This window comes from Caretta caretta, chromosome 13 (assembly GCF_965140235.1).
Source record: "Caretta caretta isolate rCarCar2 chromosome 13, rCarCar1.hap1, whole genome shotgun sequence".
NCBI lineage: Eukaryota > Metazoa > Chordata > Testudines > Cheloniidae > Caretta > Caretta caretta.
The window spans coordinates 41,783,800-41,801,182 of NC_134218.1; the positions used below are offsets into that span (position 1 = coordinate 41,783,800).

At 60.5% G+C, this 17,383-nt stretch overlaps 1 protein-coding gene and 1 long non-coding RNA gene across 3 annotated transcripts; both read left to right on the forward strand.

The window, feature by feature from the left end:
* The first annotated feature begins 1,984 nt into the window (after nucleotides 1-1,984).
* Nucleotides 1,985-7,934, forward strand: DAD1 (defender against cell death 1). 2 transcript variants are annotated; one of them, XM_048834279.2, is made up of 3 exons: nucleotides 1,997-2,270; nucleotides 6,487-6,633; nucleotides 7,742-7,934. In XM_048834279.2, exons 1-2 carry the CDS (start codon nucleotides 2,036-2,038, stop codon nucleotides 6,615-6,617), a joined length of 366 nt encoding a protein of 121 aa, XP_048690236.1. In that variant the 5' UTR covers nucleotides 1,997-2,035; the 3' UTR covers nucleotides 6,618-6,633; nucleotides 7,742-7,934. The 2 variants fall into 2 exon arrangements, with proteins under 2 accessions (XP_074975078.1, XP_048690236.1); XM_075118977.1 differs by lacking the exon at nucleotides 6,487-6,633 and having other exon boundaries at nucleotides 1,985-2,270.
* Nucleotides 7,935-9,278: 1,344 nt separating this feature from the next.
* LOC125629005 (uncharacterized) lies at nucleotides 9,279-16,197 on the forward strand. The gene is made up of 3 exons (XR_007354334.2): nucleotides 9,279-11,813; nucleotides 13,255-13,488; nucleotides 14,591-16,197. It is a non-coding gene; the product is annotated as an uncharacterized LOC125629005 (long non-coding RNA).
* Nucleotides 16,198-17,383: the final 1,186 nt, after the last annotated feature.

The following is a 17,383-nucleotide window of genomic DNA, read 5'->3' on the forward strand; positions in this document are numbered from 1 at the left end:
AGGGGGGGCTCGGAAGGGGGCTGGTTTGGTGGGGGGCACGTGGGTTACAAGGGGGGGCTCGGAAGGGGGCTGGTTGGGTGGGGGGCACGTGGGTTACAAGGGGGGGCTCGGAAGGGGGCTGGTTGGGTGGGGGGCACGTGGGTTACAAGGGGGGGCTCGGAAGGGGGTGGTTGGGTGGGGGGCACGTGGGTTACAAGGGGGGCTCGGAAGGGGGCTGGTTGGGTGGGGGGCACGTGGGTTACAAGGGGGGCTCGGAAGGGGGCTGGTTGGGTGGGGGGCACGTGGGTTACAAGGGGGGCTCGGAAAGGGGGGGGCACGTGGGTTACAGGGGGGCTCGGAAGGGGGCTGGTTGGGTGAGGGGCACGTGGGTTACAAGGGGGGGCTCGGAAGGGGGCTGGTTGGGTGGGGGGCACGTGGGTTACAAGGGGGGGCTCGGAAGGGGGTGGTTGGGTGGGGGGCAGGTGGGTTACAAGGGGGGCTCGGAAGGGGGCTGGTTTGGTGGGGGGCACGTGGGTTACAAGGGGGGCTCGGAAGGGGGCTGGTTTAGTGGGGGGCACGTGGGTTACAAGGGGGGGCTCGGAAGGGGGCTGGTTGGGTGGGGGGCACGTGGGTTACAAGGGGGGGCTCGGAAGGGGGCTGGTTTGGTGGGGGGCACGTGGGTTACAAGGGGGGGCTCGGAAGGGGGCTGGTTGGGTGGGGGGCACGTGGGTTACAAGGGGGGGCTCGGAAGGGGGCTGGTTGGGTGGGGGGCACGTGGGTTACAAGGGGGGGCTCGGAAGGGGGTGGTTGGGTGGGGGGCACGTGGGTTACAAGGGGGGCTCGGAAGGGGGCTGGTTGGGTGGGGGGCACGTGGGTTACAAGGGGGGCTCGGAAGGGGGCTGGTTGGGTGGGGGGCACGTGGGTTACAAGGGGGGCTCGGAAAGGGGGGGGCACGTGGGTTACAGGGGGGCTCGGAAGGGGGCTGGTTGGGTGAGGGGCACGTGGGTTACAAGGGGGGGCTCGGAAGGGGGCTGGTTGGGTGAGGGGCACGTGGGTTACAGGGGGGCTCGGAAGGGGGCTGGTTGGGTGAGGGGCACGTGGGTTACAAGGGGGGCTCGGAAGGGGGCTGGTTGGGTGGGGGGCACGTGGGTTACAAGGGGGGGCTCGGAAAGGGGGGGGCACGTGGGTTACAAGGGGGGCTCGGAAGGGGGCTGGTTGGGTGGGGGGCACGTGGGTTACAGGGGGGCTCGGAAGGGGGTGGTTTGGTGAGGGGCACGTGGGTTACAAGGGGGGGCTCGGAAAGGGGGGGGCACGTGGGTTACAAGGGGGGCTCGGAAGGGGGCTGGTTGGGTGGGGGGCACGTGGGTTACAGGGGGGCTCGGAAAGGGGGGGGCACGTGGGTTACAAGGGGGGGCTCGGAAAGGGGGGGGCACGTGGGTTACAGGGGGGCTCGGAAGGGGGTGGTTGGGTGAGGGGCACGTGGGTTACAGGGGGGCTCGGAGGGGTGTAAGGGACACTCTATGGGGGGACACACGTGGGGTAGAATGCGGGGGTTCCTCAGGTGGCCGTGTAGGTACGGAAAGTTCCCGGAACCGTGACTCCGGGGTCTCGTTCCCCATGTTCCCCGTCCCCACGTCATCAACCTCCTAATCGACCCAGCAACAGCCTAGCGCTGGATTCTGATTGGACCACGGAGAAACGCAAAGGCTGAAAAAGGGCGTTTCCACGCATGCGCACATGGGGGGAGTTGCTGTTGCTAGGCCGGGAGTGCGCATGCGAATTGTATTTTCAAGCTCCCCGGAAGTGCACCTTGCGCATGCCTCTGGAACATCACAGTCGGCGCCCTATGGCGATCACAATAAGACGCATGCGCATTGAGCACAAATCTGACGTGGAGGTGCCCAAGACGCCTGGGCAGCTATACTGAAGGGCTCAGTCACCGCGCCTGCGCGGTCCGTCATTGGCTTGTCTGCGCCTGCGCGCGCGCGCGGCGCCCCGGAAGTTCTCGCCGCCCTGCGGCAGGTGGCTTCCGGCCAGCTCAGCGCGCGGCGGGGCCATGTCGGGCGCGGCGGCGGCCGGCGGCGGCGGCTCGGTGGGCTCCGTGGTGCGGCGCTTCCTGGCCGAGTACAGCAGCGGCACCGCCAGCCGCCTCAAGGTGCTGGACGCGTATCTGCTCTACGTGCTGCTGAGCGGCGCGCTGCAGTTCGGCTACTGCCTGGGCGTGGGCACCTTCCCCTTCAACTCCTTCCTCAGCGGCTTCATCTCCGCCGTGGGCAGCTTCATCCTGGGCGGTGAGTGCCGGGGAGCGCCCGCCCCGTGACCCGCCGCCCGTCCCCCCGGCAGCGCCCTCCCAGAGCGACCTCTCCTCCCCCGGGCAACGCCATCCCATAGTGACCCGCCCGCCCGCCCGTCCCCCCGGCAACGCCCTCCCCCCGTGACCCGCCCGTCCCCCCGGCAGCGCCCTCCCCCCGTGACCCGCCCGTCCCCCCGGCAGCGCCCTCCCCCCGTGACCCGCCCGTCCCCCCGGCAGCGCCCTCCCAGAGCGACCTCTCCTCCCCCGGGCAACGCCATCCCATAGTGACCCGCCCGTCCGTCCCCCCGGCAACGCCCTCCCCCCGTGACCCGCCCGTCCCCCCGGCAGCGCCCTCCCAGAGCGACCTCTCCTCCCCCGGGCAACGCCCTCCCCCCGTGACCCGCCCGTCCGTCCCCCCGGCAACGCCCTCCCCCCGTGACCCGCCCGGCCGCTCCCCCGGCAGCGCCCTCCCATAGCGACCTCTCCTCTCCCAGGCAGCGCCCTCCCCCCGTGACCCACCCCGGGTTCCCCCGGCAACGCCATCCCATAGCGACCTCTCCTCCCCCGGGCAACGCCATCCCATAGTGACCCGCTCGCCCGTCCCCCCGGCAACGCCATCCCATAGCGACCTCTCCTCCCCCGGGCAACGCCATCCCATAGTGACCCGCTCGCCCGTCCCCCCGGCAACGCCATCCCATAGCGACCTCTCCTCTCCCGGGCAACGCCATCCCATAGTGACCCGCTCGCCCGTCCCCCCGGCAGCGCCCTCCCCCCGTGACGTGACCCGCCCGCCCGTCCCAGAGCGACCTCTCCTCCCCCGGGCAGCGCCCTCCCCCCGTGACCCGCCCGCCCGTCCCCCCGGCAACGCCATCCCATAGCGACCTCTCCTCTCCCGGGCAACGCCATCCCATAGTGACCCGCCCGCCCGTCCCCCCGGCAGCGCCCTCCCCCCGTGACCCGCCCGTCCCCCCGGCAGCGCCCTCCCCCCGTGACCCGCCCACCCGTCCCAGAGCGACCTCTCCTCCCCCGGGCAGCGCCCTCCCCCCGTGACCCGCCCGCCCGTCCCCCCGGCAACGCCATCCCATAGCGACCTCTCCTCTCCCGGGCAACGCCATCCCATAGTGACCCGCCCGCCCGTCCCCCCGTGACGTGACCCGCCGCCCGTCCCATAGCGACCTCTCCTCCCCCGGGCAGCGCCCTCCCCCCGTGACCCGCCCGCCCGCCCCCCCGGCAGCGCCCTCCCAGAGCGACCTCTCCTCCCCCGGGCAACGCCATCCCATAGTGACCCGCTCGCCCGTCCCCCCGGCAGCGCCCTCCCCCCGTGACGTGACCCGCCGCCCGTCCCAGAGCGACCTCTCCTCCCCCGGGCAGCGCCCTCCCCCCGTGACCCGCCCGCCCGTCCCCCCGGCAACGCCATCCCATAGCGACCTCTCCTCTCCCGGGCAACGCCATCCCATAGTGACCCGCTCGCCCATTTCCCCCGGCAACGCCATCCCATAGCGACCTCTCCTCCCCCGGGCAACGCCATCCCATAGTGACCCGCTCGCCCGTCCCCCCGGCAGCGCCCTCCCCCCGTGACGTGACCCGCCGCCCGTCCCAGAGCGACCTCTCCTCCCCCGGGCAGCGCCCTCCCCCCGTGACCCGCCCGCCCGTCCCCCCGGCAACGCCATCCCATAGCGACCTCTCCTCTCCCGGGCAACGCCATCCCATAGTGACCCGCTCGCCCGTCCCCCCGGCAACGCCATCCCATAGCGACCTCTCCTCTCCCGGGCAACGCCATCCCATAGTGACCCGCTCGCCCATTTCCCCCGGGCAACGTCCTCCCCTAGTGACCCGCCCGCCCCTGTGACCCGCCTGCCTGTTCCCCCGGCAACGCCCTCCCATAGTGACCTCTTCTTCCCCCTCCCCTGGCAATGCCCCCCCCAGCAACCCCATCCCATAGTAACCCCCCCATACTCTTCTGTAGTAATCTCCCCACCTTTCCCCTCCCATAGTAACCCCCTTTGAAACCCCATTCTGTAGTAACCCCCTGCCCCCGCATGGCAACAGCATCTTCTCATGGTGGCTGTATCTATGGGAGCGCTACCCCAGAGTAACCCCCATGGTAACCCCACCATATTTTCCATGGCAGCACCATCCCATAGGAACCCCCTCTGATCTTACGGGGGGTTCACCAAGGCCAGTAGTGGGTTGTCACTGCCTGCCCTGGGTGCTTCTGTGCAGCTTCGGCTCCGAGCCCCGACACCAGCAGCCGGTGCGCAGCACAGTGGCCTCGCCCTGCCTTCCACCAGCCTGCTTACCGCTCGCAGGGCAGCACCAGCAGCGTCCGCTCCCTCTGCCGGGACCCTCACGCAAATCACATTCACCGCCTCCGAACAGACAGAGCCCACGCCAGCCTGGGAGTTTAGCTGAAGACCGGCACTTCAGTTCATTAGACATCACTAAGATGGTTTTGTAGCCAAACAAAAATAAGCGTATTGACCAGGAGCCTGGGTTTAAGTGATTACACGTGAAAGAGGCAGGGAAGGTCACAAATAAAACAAACCACAATTCGTAATGACTGAAACGTAATTCTAGCACGTTACAAGCTTTGTCCGAGAGACAAGGTAGGTGAAATAATTCTTTCATTGGACCAAGTTCTGTTGTCAACAGAGACAAGCTTTGGCACTTGCACACAGCTTTTTCCCAGACCTGAAGAAGAGCTCTCAATAAGCTCCGAAGTTTGTGTCTCTTGCTAATGGAAGTTGGTCCAATAAAAGATATTCCGTCACCCACCTTGTCTCTTTAATATCCTGGGACCAACACGGCTACAACAACGCTGCATACAAATCTTTCCACAGTTTCCTTAGGTGAAAGAACGTGCGTTTACCTGTCTGGCCGGCTTGATTCCTGGCAGAAGACAATGAAAGCACATTCTCATCTCTGGTAAACAAAGCTAACCAGCAGCAGCATAGTGAGCAGAGCGGGGGCTCAGACTCTGCACCCCTGGAACCCTTTCTGGCTCTCAAAACACAGTGAACTTTGGGGTAACATAAGGGGGGGGCAGAGAGACATTGGCATCATCCTTCACCTGAGGAGACGAAGAAACCAAATGCCTTGGGCTCTGTTTGGATCTTGGCTGAAGATTGGCCGGCCATACTGGAAGCAAGTGTGGTGAGAAAACTACTTTGAACAAAGACTCTAGTTTAAGTTAGACTTCGGTCTTAGAAGCAGACTTTTACTTTGGTTTGTTTGAGACAATTTCTGTCCCTATTCCTTCTACTTGGTACCACTTAAATCTGTTCCTTCGCTAAGCAACTTGTTTTACTGTAAACCAGCTCAGAACTGTGTATTGAAGTGGAGGGTGTGTTAATTCTCACTCAGCTAACAGACTGCTTGGCCCTGCCTCTTTAGAGGAGCCGCATGCTTATTAAAGTCACGGGGGCTCAGCACTGCAGAAAAACATTTTGGGGAGAGCTTGGGGCTAGAGGTCCCCCTGCAACAGTAGCTGGGCGGTGGAAGCCAGTGTTAGAGCGTTAACCTGGCAGTGGGCACCAGGGCTGTGAGGCACAGTGTTTAAGGCATCCAGAGTTGCAAGGTAGGTATTGGCTGAACCCCTCGCTGGTCTGGGTGAGCCCCAAAGCGTCACACCCCTTATGGCAACGGTGTCTCATTGTAATGATTCCCCCTGCGCTGTCTGGGCACCTTCCTCTTCAGCTGCCTCCTGAGTAGGTTCATCTCCTCCTTGCGCAGCTTCGCTCTACGTGGTGGGCACCAGTCGTAACCTGTCCCCAGGCCGCCATAGTAGTCAGCAGCCTCTTCCCAGAGTAACCCCCATGGCATCCCTACTCCATAGGAACTGCTGCCTCCTCTCCCCCGCCCCCCCGCCTGGGCATCTCTTACTCAAGCTCCTCAGTTCTGTGGGCAGCTTCATCCTAGGCGGCGAGTAACCCAAGGCAACGACATACCACCCCATGGCAACCCCATCCCTGAGTGAGCAGCACTCCTGCCCAGCCTGAGCTGCTTCCTCAGAGCTATGGGCAGCTTCCTCCTGGGGGCTGAGCCTGTTCCCAGCACTGCCTGGATGTGGGCCCCTTCCTGTGGGGGTTCAGCAGCACCATGAGCAGCTCCAGCCTGGAGAAGCTGCACCACCTCCTGCTGTCTTGGTCTCCTTCCCCACCCTGTCCCCCAGACACGGCCCCTGGTGCAAGCTGCTCTCTCCTCCCGTTCCCTAGTTTGCCTGCGGATCCAGATCAACCCACAGAACAAAGGTGACTTCCAGGGCATCTCGCCAGAGCGGGCCTTCGCCGACTTCCTCTTTGCCAGCACCATCCTGCACCTCGTCGTCATCAACTTCGTGGGCTGAGCCAGGGGACCATTAGGTACGGCTCAGGGGTGGGGCCCAGCAGCATCCGACTGGGGGCCAGTCTGTTTGCCTTGGCGGCTTAAACTTCTGTGGGCTGGAAGAGAGCTGGGACTAGAACCCACAGTTTCTGACCCCCGGCCCCTCTGCTGGGCCCCACTCCACTCCCCAAGCTGGGATAGGACCCAGGAGTCCTGACAGCCAGCCCCTCTGCTGTAACCCACTGGGCTACACTCCCCTCCTCGATCTGAGATAGGACCCAGGAGTCCTGACACCCAGCCTCTCTGCTGGGCCGCACTCCCTGAGCCGGGATAGGACCAAGGAGTCCTGATACCTGGCCCCTCTGCTGTAACCCACTGCCCTTCCTCCCCCCCGCCCCGAGCTGGGACAGAACCCAGGAGCCCTGACTCCAAGACCCCCACTGCTCATCTTTCTGCCTGAGGCTGACGTGCCCTTTGAACTCTGTCAGTAGCAAACAGGATTTCTGGAGACGTCTTTTCTCTTTGCTGCTGTGAGGCAGAGGGAACAGGGAGCCTGGGTTCTGTCCCTGGCTGAGAGGAGTGGAGTTAATCCTGGTGTAGTGGCCCTGCAGGAGGCAGAGTGTCAGGGCTCAGCTGGAGACCAAGGAGTGGATGGAGTTTGGGGGGTTACAGGCCTGGAGATCTGTACGATCTACATGAGAGGTTCTCAAACTGTGGGTGAGGACCCCAAACCAGGGTGAGCAGGGATGGTTTCCCTAGCCTCTGTTTGCCAGACGCTGGGAATGGGTGATGGGATGGATCACGTGATGACTCCCTGTTCTGTTCATTCCCTCTGGGGCACCTGGCATTGGCCACTGTCGGCAGACAGGACACTGGGCTGGATGGACCTTTGGTCTGAGCCAGGATGGCCGTTCTTACTGAGCTGCAGAGGACACAGGGCTGGAATTTGGGGCGATGGAGGAGCTTGGACCAGGGCTCTGAGAGGGAAGAAATGTGAGGAGATGGGGGTCATGGAACCTGGCTGCGAGCTCAGGGTCACGGTGTTTCTGGAGGTCGGGGGGGGGAAGTCTGTGTAATTTGGGGGATCCCCCCATCTTCCCCTGCAGTAACTCCAGATATCTTTGTGCCCCCTCTGTCTCCCTGCAGGTCCTGACTACCTCTCATGGTCGGCTGATGCCATGCCCAGGGGACAGATGTGCCAGCCCCCCATGGACGTGGGTCCTGCCCCTCATGGGGAAGGGCTGCAACAGTGCAAACTGATGAGGCCTCTTGAGAAGATGGCAGCCCCTCCCCCTCACCGCTTGTGACCCCATCCCCCAATAAACCCCATTGTTCTGGGGTTCTGTGTCTGGCACTTCTGTGATGGATCAGGGGGTTCCTCAGCTTTCCCTTCCCCAGCTCACCCCCCACCGCCCCCCATTCAGGGAGACTCACCCAGCCCCACGCCTTCTCCCCAGCAGTCACTTCTGCATGACCCAGTTTCGGGGGGTGGGGGGGGAGCAGGAAGCGGGTTGCCATGGAAACCCAAACCCCATGCCCACCCCTCACTTCCCGTCTCTTATCACATGGAAACCATCGCTCTGTGGTCCAGGGCCCCCGGCCTCCAAAGCAATTGCAGGGGGGAGCTGTGGAAAGTTTGGGTTGAGACAGTACTTTGGGGGGAAGAAGGGGGGGTTGTTTCTATTTTAGGATCTTCCAGGCAAATGCTCCCCCACCTGTTTGTGTGTGTGCGTTCTCCCCCTGGCCTCTGAGTCTCCAGAGCAGCTGCAGGCGGGGGAAGGCTCTGTCCCTATTTCACACACACCCTGCCCTGCAGAGTGTTCCCCCCTGTGACCCTGGGGTTAGGGCTGACCCCCGGGGGGAGCTCACCCTCCTCAACCCCCCCTGCTCAGTGCCTCCTTGTGCTATCCTGGAACCAGCTGTGACTTGGGGATGAATGCCCCCTACTGTGTTTAGCAGAGTGCCCCCCGACTCCGCTCTGGGGCATTGGGGTTAGCTGTGACTATGGGGAGAGTCCACCACCCCACTGAGCGTTTGAGCCTCTCTCCTTATGCTACCACAGGCAAGGGCAGCTTCTGCTCCGTGCCAATTGACTGAGAGCTCCCAAATGACCAGCCGGACAATTAATTTCAGTTACTCCCAAGCTGGGCTGGGCTTGACCCACTGTCTTCTGTAGCTGTAGGCTGGCTGGGAAGAGCAAGCTGCTTGCTCTGGGCTCTGATTAGAGTGAGCAGAAGGGAGAAGCTCTCTTTGTGGGGTGGATGTGGGATAGCTGGGGTGTAGAGTGGGGCTCTAGATTAAGAGTGGGCAAACTTTTTGGCCCAAGGGCCACATCTGGGAATAGAAATTTGTATGGTGGGCTATGAATGCTCACAAAATTGGGTTTGGGGTGCAGGATGGGGTCAGGGCTCTGGGGTGGGGCCAGAAATGAGGAGTTCAGGGTGCGGGAGGGGGCTGGGTGGCGGTGTGGGGTGTGGGGTGCAGGCTCTGGGCTGGGGCTGGGGATGAGTTTTGGATGCAGGAGGATGCTCTGGGCTGGGACCAAGGGGTTCGGAGGGCGGGAGGGGGATCAGGGGTGCAGGCTCCAGGAGGTGCTTACCTCAAGCAGCTCCTGGAAGCAGTGGCCATGTCTCCCATCTGGCTCCTATGCGGAGCTGCAGCCAGGCGGCTCTGCACGCTGCCCTGTCCGCAGGTGCTGCCCCTGCAGCTCCCATGGGCCGTAGTTCCCGGCCAATGGGGGCTGTGCTTGGGGGGGGCGGGGGGGGAGGCAGTGTGCAGAGCGAAGCCCCCTGGCTGCCCCTACGCATAGAAGCCAGAGTGGGGCCGTGCTGCTGTTTCCGGGAGCCGCATGGAGCAGCCCCTGACCCTGCTCCCCGGCTGGAGCACCGGAGTGGGGCAAGCCCCTGACCCTGCTCCCCGGCTGAAGCACCGGAGTGGGGCAAACCCCTGACCCTGCTCCCCAGCAGAAGCTGGCGGGCTGTAGTTTACCCACCCCTGTGCTAGACCCTCCCCATTCCTGAGATCCCAAAGCGCGTCTCCCCTCACCCTGATCTCTCCATTAACGCATCTCGGAGCTGAGAACGGGGCAGCGAGGGACCTCGAGTCCAGGCCCTGCTGTGCTAAGCAACTCCTTCCTCTAATCGCCTTCGTAAATTCATCCCGCTCCATCTCCAGACCGGCGAGGTGGTTTGTCCCCACTCCTGCTAGGGGAGGCTGCTCCGGGCCCTCGCGCCTTGGAGAGGGCTGGAAACCTTTTTGTCATTTCCAGATTGTTTATTCAGGGCCGATTTATCCCCATGTGGTCCCCTGTCGACATTGTCTTTACACTTCAAAAGCTCTTCTCCCTTGCTGGTGTTCTACCCCGCAGCCGCACGTAGGGAGAGCAGTCGGCTCCCCTCAGCCCTCCTTCGGCTGGGCGAAGCAAGCCAAGCCTTTCCCGTCCCCCGGGGCTGTGCTTTCTTCCCTGTGTCTAGTCCCTGCTCCGGAGTGGAGCTCACCTCCCAGCTTGCTTTTCAAGCCGCACGTGTTCCAGGAGCAGCGCGTCTCCCGTGGCGTGGCTGGGTTGGAAGGGTCTCCTCTGGGAGGCCAGCAAGGGGCGTGACTTTGGGACAAGAGCCCAGTTCGAAGGTGGGCGCTGGCCTCTCCACGGGTCAGGAACGGCGGGATTCAGGTGGGACAGGGTAACAAGGTGTTGCAGCGAATGAGCAATGCTCTACGCCGACTCGCTGAGTGGACACAGCAGCCCCCGCCTCTGCGCTGGGCTGGGTGGAGCAGGGGCCTCTCTACCTGCTACCCCAGCACCCTTGTGGCTCAAGCCCTGGAGCTTTCCTGGTCCTATATACGTACCTGGCTCCATGGGATCAGGGCCCTGAGCCTGCCTAGCCCGGTGTTCCCCTGCGTACGCAACCCCTGCTGCATGAGACCAGGCCAATGGGTCCTTCTCGCCCCGTGTCCCCCCGCCCCCCAGGCTGCCATTTAAATAGAATGGGGGAGACGGTCCTCCCCATGCTTCCCACCAAGGCATGCCGGGCTGTTCTTGGCCCGTCCCAAGAGGCGGAGGGGCGAGGAGCCAGCTGCCGAGATGCTGCTCGCTGTTCCTGGCATCAGCAGCCAAGCCTGGCAGTGCTGACAGGAGGCCCCAGGCCAAGCAGGGAGCTGTGGGGAAGGGGTGCCTGCCCCGTGGGCTCCTGCCTGTGATGGCAACTCCTTCCCTGGGGCCTAAACTCCCTCCCCCACAACACGGGGTCCAGCCCTGGGGGGTGTATGTCTCAGCACTGGGTGCTCACACTGCGGGACTGGGAGCACCCTGAGGTGTCGAGTAGAGATCAGTGCCCAGCCTTGGCCGTGGGTCCACCCTTCCCATGCTCCCCAGAGGGCCAAGGCCGAGAAACTTGGCTGTTGGCGCGAATGCTGAGCTTGTCTGTTCCAGTTCTGGATTCTCCCAAGTGCGGGGGGCCCTGGGGCTATCTGCTTTCCCAGCTCACCGGCCAGCCTAGCCAACAGTATGGATCCTTGAGCGCCTCCTTGCTTCCCCTCCTCCCGGGTGACCGCACCGCACCCCCCCAGCGCCCGGTCAGGGCAAGCTGGCACCATCCCTTTCCTCCTCCACGGCGGCACCCACCAAAACGCTGTCCTGGGCTGGTCATTTCGCTGCAGTGCCCCTCTAGGACACGTTAAAATCGAGGCAATTGTCTGAGAAATGTTCCCAAAGGACAATGTTTACATTTTATCCTTGAACCCAAGAGCAGCCAGGGAACTAAGCGGCCCTCGGATGTCCTGCCGAAAGTTGCCTCCACTCACTGAAATCCGAAATAAGAACAGCTGTTCTGGGTCGGAGCAATGGTCCAATGGCCCAGTGTCCTGTCTTCCGACAGCGGCCAGTGCCAGGGGCCCCAGCGGGAACGACCAGAACCGGGCAGTTCTGGGTGATCCAGGGTGATCCCTCTTGTCCCGTCCCAGCGTCTGGCAGCTGGAGGTTTAGGGACACCCAGGCCATGGGGTTGCATTCCTGGCTCATTGCCATTGATGGACCTGGCCTCCAGGAACTTAATGTAATTATGTTTTGACCCCAGGTATATTTTTGGCCTTCACAACGTCCCCTGGTAACCAGTTCCCCAGGCTGAGGGTGCGCTGTGAGAAGAAGAACTTCCTTCTGCTTGTTTTACACCTGCTGCTGTTCGTTTCCTTGGGCGCCCCGGTTCTGACTCCTAGGCTTGTGGTAAGTGAAGGGGAAAATAACAATTACTTTCTCCACACCAGGCTTGATTTTATACCCCTCTGTCCCAGCGGCTCTCAGCCATTCCAGACGACTGTACCCCTTTGTCTTGTGTAACCCCAAGTTTCAGCTCACTTAAGAATGACTTGCCTACAAAATCAGACCTAAAAATACAACAGGGTCCCAGCCACCCTCCTACTGAACAATGGCTGACTTTGTGCCATATAATTATCAAATAACTCAACTGGAATATCGATATTGTCCTGGCATTTCAGCGTACAGCATATCGAGCAGTATAAACAAGTTGTCTGTATGAAATCTGAGTTTGTACTGACTCTGCTGTGCGTTTCATGTAGCCTGTTGTACCCCGAGGCTGTACCCCCTGGAAGACCCTTGCGGACCCCAGAGGCCTGGCTGAGAACCACTGCTCTCTCATACCCCCTTAGCCCTCTTTTCTAAGCTGACCGGTCCCAGGGCGTTTAATCTCTCCTCCTCCGGAAGCCGTCCCATCCCCCTCATCATTCTTGTTGCCCCTCTCTGCACCTTTTCCAATTCTAATGTGTCTTTCTGAGAGGAGGTGACCAGACCTGGGGGCGTGTACAGTGGCATTAGGGTATTTTCAGCTTTAGTGCTGCTTTGGGTCATTGCTCTGTGTCATGGGACTTACAAGCTAACGGTGTGTTTGTGGGTAATCTAAGCACTACACCCAGATTGCCGACACTCTTTCCCCAACCTATGTACCGTAGAACTTTTTGTAACATTAGCTTTAATAACATTTTAAAATCTGTCCCTTTCCTAATCTGCTGCGCACACACTTCCTGCTGTGTCAGATCAGACCAATGGGCTCCTCAGCACACCACTCCTCCTTCCTGCCTGCCAGGGCTGATCAGAGCGTGGGAGCTGGTTCCTGCCCGGATTGCTGAGCACCCCATCCATCCACTCCCGGGTCTCTGCCCCACGCCCTGCCACACCAGGGCAGACCAATGCACCTGGCCAACCTGGTGCGTCAGTTCCTCTACGTCCCTTGTGCCCATCTCGGCCCAGGGCAGGGGGACTGGCTGACTCAGGAGGGCAAGGAACGGGGCACAGGGCCTCCCGCTCTGGGGTGTCTGTTCCTATTGACAAGACATGAGTGCCATCTGGTGGGTTTTCACAACTTCACCAGTACCTTGGATTTAAAAGGCTACATTTTCTCCCCCTGGTGGTGAAAGATTTTCCACTAATCGTCCCAAATTACCTGAGAATATTTTTCTTTAAACCCCTTTGTGACTCACAATCCTTTCTGTCTTTCTGTCTTTCTGTCTTTCTTTCTTTCTTGCAGTTTCTGCAGATGCTGCTGCCCTCTGGTGGCTGACTTTATGAATTGCACACAGGCTGACATTTTTTCCTCCTTATATTTCATTCCTTTCAATTTCCCCCTTTTCATCTTCTCTCACTTCCCCAGGCGCCCCAAGGTCCCAGGGGCTGAGTCCTGGCTCTGCATTAGCTGCAACCGTCCCAGAGAGACCCCGAGCCTTGGTCCCTATGTAGGAAGAGGGGGGCAGCGGCAATCTTACCCAGAGGTGTATTTCCAAGGGGAACTCCAGCTCCCTGTGCAAAGGTGATGCAGGAGGAAGGTAGCAGATGACGGAGGCCCATCCTTCCATGGGAACCCTGCCCTGTACAAAGGGGTGTAGAGGTGGGTAGGGGATTATCCCCTGGGGGGACCCTGCCCCGCATAAAGGGGTGCTGAGGGGGGAGGGCGTTATCCCCGGGGGGACCCTGCTCTGTATAAAGGGGTGCACAGGAGTGTAAGAGGGTTATCCCCGGGGGACCCTGCCCTGTACAAAGTGGTGCAGAGGAGGGTAGGGGGTTATCCCCGGGGGGACCCTGCTCTGTATAAAGGGGTGCAAAGGAGGGTAGGGGGTTATCCCCGGGGAGACCCTGCCCTGTACAAAGGGGTGTAGAGGTGGGCAAGGGGTTATCCCCAGGGGGACCCTGCCCTGTATAAAGGGGTGCAGAGGAGGGTAGGGGGTTATCCCCGGGGAACCTTGCTCTCTATAAAGGGGTGCAGAGGTGGGTAAGGAGTTATCCCCAGGGGGACCCTGCCCTGTACAAAGGGGTGCAGAGGAGGGTACGGGGTTATCCCCAGGGGGGCCCTGCCCTGTATAGAGGGGGGTACATCAGTTGGTAGCAGGTGAAAGGGATGTATCCCAAAGGGGACCCCCCCTCCTTGAATGAAAGGGGGAGGGGCAGGGTCTCTATGTAGAGCTCCCCTCCCCCCTCAGGGTAATTTCCGTTCCCCTTGTGTGACTCTATACATAGGTTGTTCTTTCCACACACCCCCGGGTGCGGTCGGGGGCCGCGTGCTCTGTGGGCAGCGTCTCCTTTCTGCCCTGGCTGGTGGTCTAACGGCTGCCCCGCCACGTGCCCCCCTCCCCCCCCGCCACGTGCCCCCTTCCCCCCCGCCACGTGCCCCTCTCTGCCACGTTCATATTTTTAACTCCTCTTTCCAGAGGAAGTGGTTTGCACGGGAGGGGAGAGCTTCAAAGGTGACCCAGATCTCTGGGTGGCCGTGTTGTCATGGAAATGTTGACGTGTCCTTAACCTCACCCCCACCTGGGTTCTGAGTCATTTTCCACTTCCTGTCCTACTTGTTATTTCCTGCCTCCCAGCTGCACGGGGGGGACTTGTTGTTGACATATACAACAAACCAAAGTGGGACGGGGGGAGGAAACCTCAAAGTCTAAAAGGGTCTGTGAAGCAAACTTACTAACTTCTTGGCATCTCATGTGTTTTAGGACAACAGGGACCATGAGATCATCTCATTTGACCTCTGGTAAAAACAGAGGCCCTGGTGGTCTCCCCTGGTGAGTCCAGTGTCTCGCCCGATCACTCGCGATTGAGCGAATCTTTTGGGAAGAGCCAGCCAATCTCGATGCAGACTGGGATTTCCAAAGGGGCAGCTGGATGTTGTGTGCCTAACAGAGCCACTCAGAATGGTCTCATCCAATCAGTTTAGGATGAAAAAATGCCATTTTTTGGCAAAGTCAAAAAGTTGGGGGAAACGTCGAGCGGGATGAGTCCGAGCATTTCGACCGTGTCGAATCCACCCATTGTGGAATGGGGCATTTGGAGTTTTTGTTTTTATATATATATTAAAAAATTATAACATGTTTTAATAGGTCAAAATCAGAACAAAATATCTTGGTGGTATCAAAGGGAGATGTTTGGATTCATCCAGAATGACCTTTTTTTTTTTTTTTTTTCCCGAATTTCATTTTGTGAGAAATTTTTAAAAAATTGGTTGGTTTCAGGCTGGGGAAGAAGTTCAAACTCACAGAATTCCCTATGCAATGGAAACTCCAGCTTCCGAGCCCAACTCCCCTCGGGTTCTTTGGAATCCTAGCCTTAATGACCCCAACTGAGAGAGAATCCACCACATTCCCGGGGGCTTTGCTCCGGTGTTTACTTACCCATGACGTTAGCAATCTGCCCCTTAGTGTCTAGCTCCACTTTCCAGCCATAGGATCCCATTTTGCATTTGTGTGCCAGGTTAGAGAGCCCTGTGCTATCGGAAATCTCCCTGTTCACCTCTTCACCTTCCCTGTGATCAACTCAGTTGATTGAGCGGTGGGACTCTCTCATTGGAAGTTATTGTTTCACGTGGGTTCAATTTCCAGCTGCGCTCAGACTCCCTGGGTGACCCTCCCCCCACCAACTCGTCACTTAATAGCTCTGTGCCTCGGTTTCCCACCTGTGATGAGGGTGTCATGATCCTTCCCGGCCTCACAGGTCATGAGCATGAATGATAGGTAGGGCCGCTCCAAATTCACGGCCATGAAAAACCATGAAATCTGGTCGTTTGTCTGCTTTTACCCCCTACTATACAGAGTTCGCGGGAGAGACCAGCATTTCTCCAATTGGTGGTTCTGGCCCAAAAAGGAGTTGCGGGGGGGTCACCAGGTTATTCCAGGGAGGCTGCAGTATTGCCACCCTGCTTTCTGCACTGTTGCCTTCAGAGCTGGCTGGCCGGAGCGCGGCGGCTGCTGGCCAAGGGCCCGGCACCGAAGGCGGGGCCCGGCCAGCAGCAGCGCAGAAGTGCGAGTGACAGTCCCACCCCAGGCCACCCTACTCTTCCCTGCCGCTGGCGGCGGCTCTGCCTTCAGAGCTGGCTGGCCGGAGTGCGGCGGCTGCTGGCCAAGGGCCCGGCACCGAAGGCGGGGCCCGGCCAGCAGCAGCGCAGAAGTGCGAGTGACAGTCCCACCCCAGGCCACCCTACTCTTCCCTGCCGCTGGCGGCGGCTCTGCCTTCAGAGCTGGCTGGCCGGAGTGCGGCGGCTGCTGGCCAAGGGCCCGGCACCGAAGGCGGGGCCCGGCCAGCAGCAGCGCAGAAGTGCGAGTGACAGTCCCACCCCAGGCCACCCTACTCTTCCCTGCCACTAGCGGCGGCTCTGCCTTCAGAGCCGGGCCCTCGGCCAGCAGCCGCCGCACTCCGGCCACCCAGCTCTGAAGCCAGCACCACCGCCAGGAGTCAGGATGGCAAGTACCACAACCCCCCCTGCAATAACTTTGTGACACCCCCCCGCCCCCCCCCCCACACACAACTCCTTTTTGGTTCAGGACCACTACAATTACAACACCGTGCAATTGCAGATAAAGAGCCATGCACCTGAAGAAGTGGGGTTTTCACCCACAGAAGCTTATGGCCAAATCAATCCGTTAGCCTTTAAGGTGCCACCGGACTCCTCGTGGTGTTTGTGGATACAGACTGACACGGCTCCCCCCGATACTAGCCAAACAGCTGAAATCATGACATTCGCTATTTTTAAGATCCTATGACCGTGAAATTGGACTGTGAATTTGGTAGGGCTCGAACGATCGGACACAGGGCTGGAAGGCGCCTCCCGGGCTGTTGAGTCCCGTACCCTGCTGGCGCAGTCCATCCTGTTCATAAAGGTACCAAACTCCATCCTAAACCTCGTTGGGCATCTGTCCTCCACTGGCTCCTGCTGGGAGGCTGTTTCAGACCCTGCCTCCTCTGAGGGTTAGAAACCTTCTAATTTGTTCATGGCCAGTTTATACCCATTTGTTCTTTGGCCAACATTGTCCTCCAGCTGCTGCAATAGCTCCCTGCTCAGTGTTCCTCGCCCCCCGGTATATTTACAGTGAGCGCTCTGTCCACTCCCTCTCCTATGAGCTGCTCTCCATTCCCCTGATCATCCCAGTCGCCCTTCACCGCACCTGGCCCGGTTTGCATGAAGCTGGCTTGAGCACGGGTGCCTGAATTGCATGCAGGGTTACAGGTGGCCTTGTAGAATCCCTCAAGAGCTGGGCGCGGCTCAGATCCTAGGGTGACGGGGGTCTGTGGTTTGCCTAGAGAGAAGGGCTATTTTGTAGATTTCATGGGATTTCAGGCCAGATGGGAGCATTAGAGCTTCTAGTCTGACCCCTTGTATGACACAGACCCCTACATGGAGGGCAATTGTTTAGGTGAGTGATGCTCAGGTAAATCCAGTGCCCCATGCTGCAGAGGAAGGTGAACTCCCCCCAGTCCCTGTCAATCTGACCCAGGGCAAATTCCTTCCTGACCCC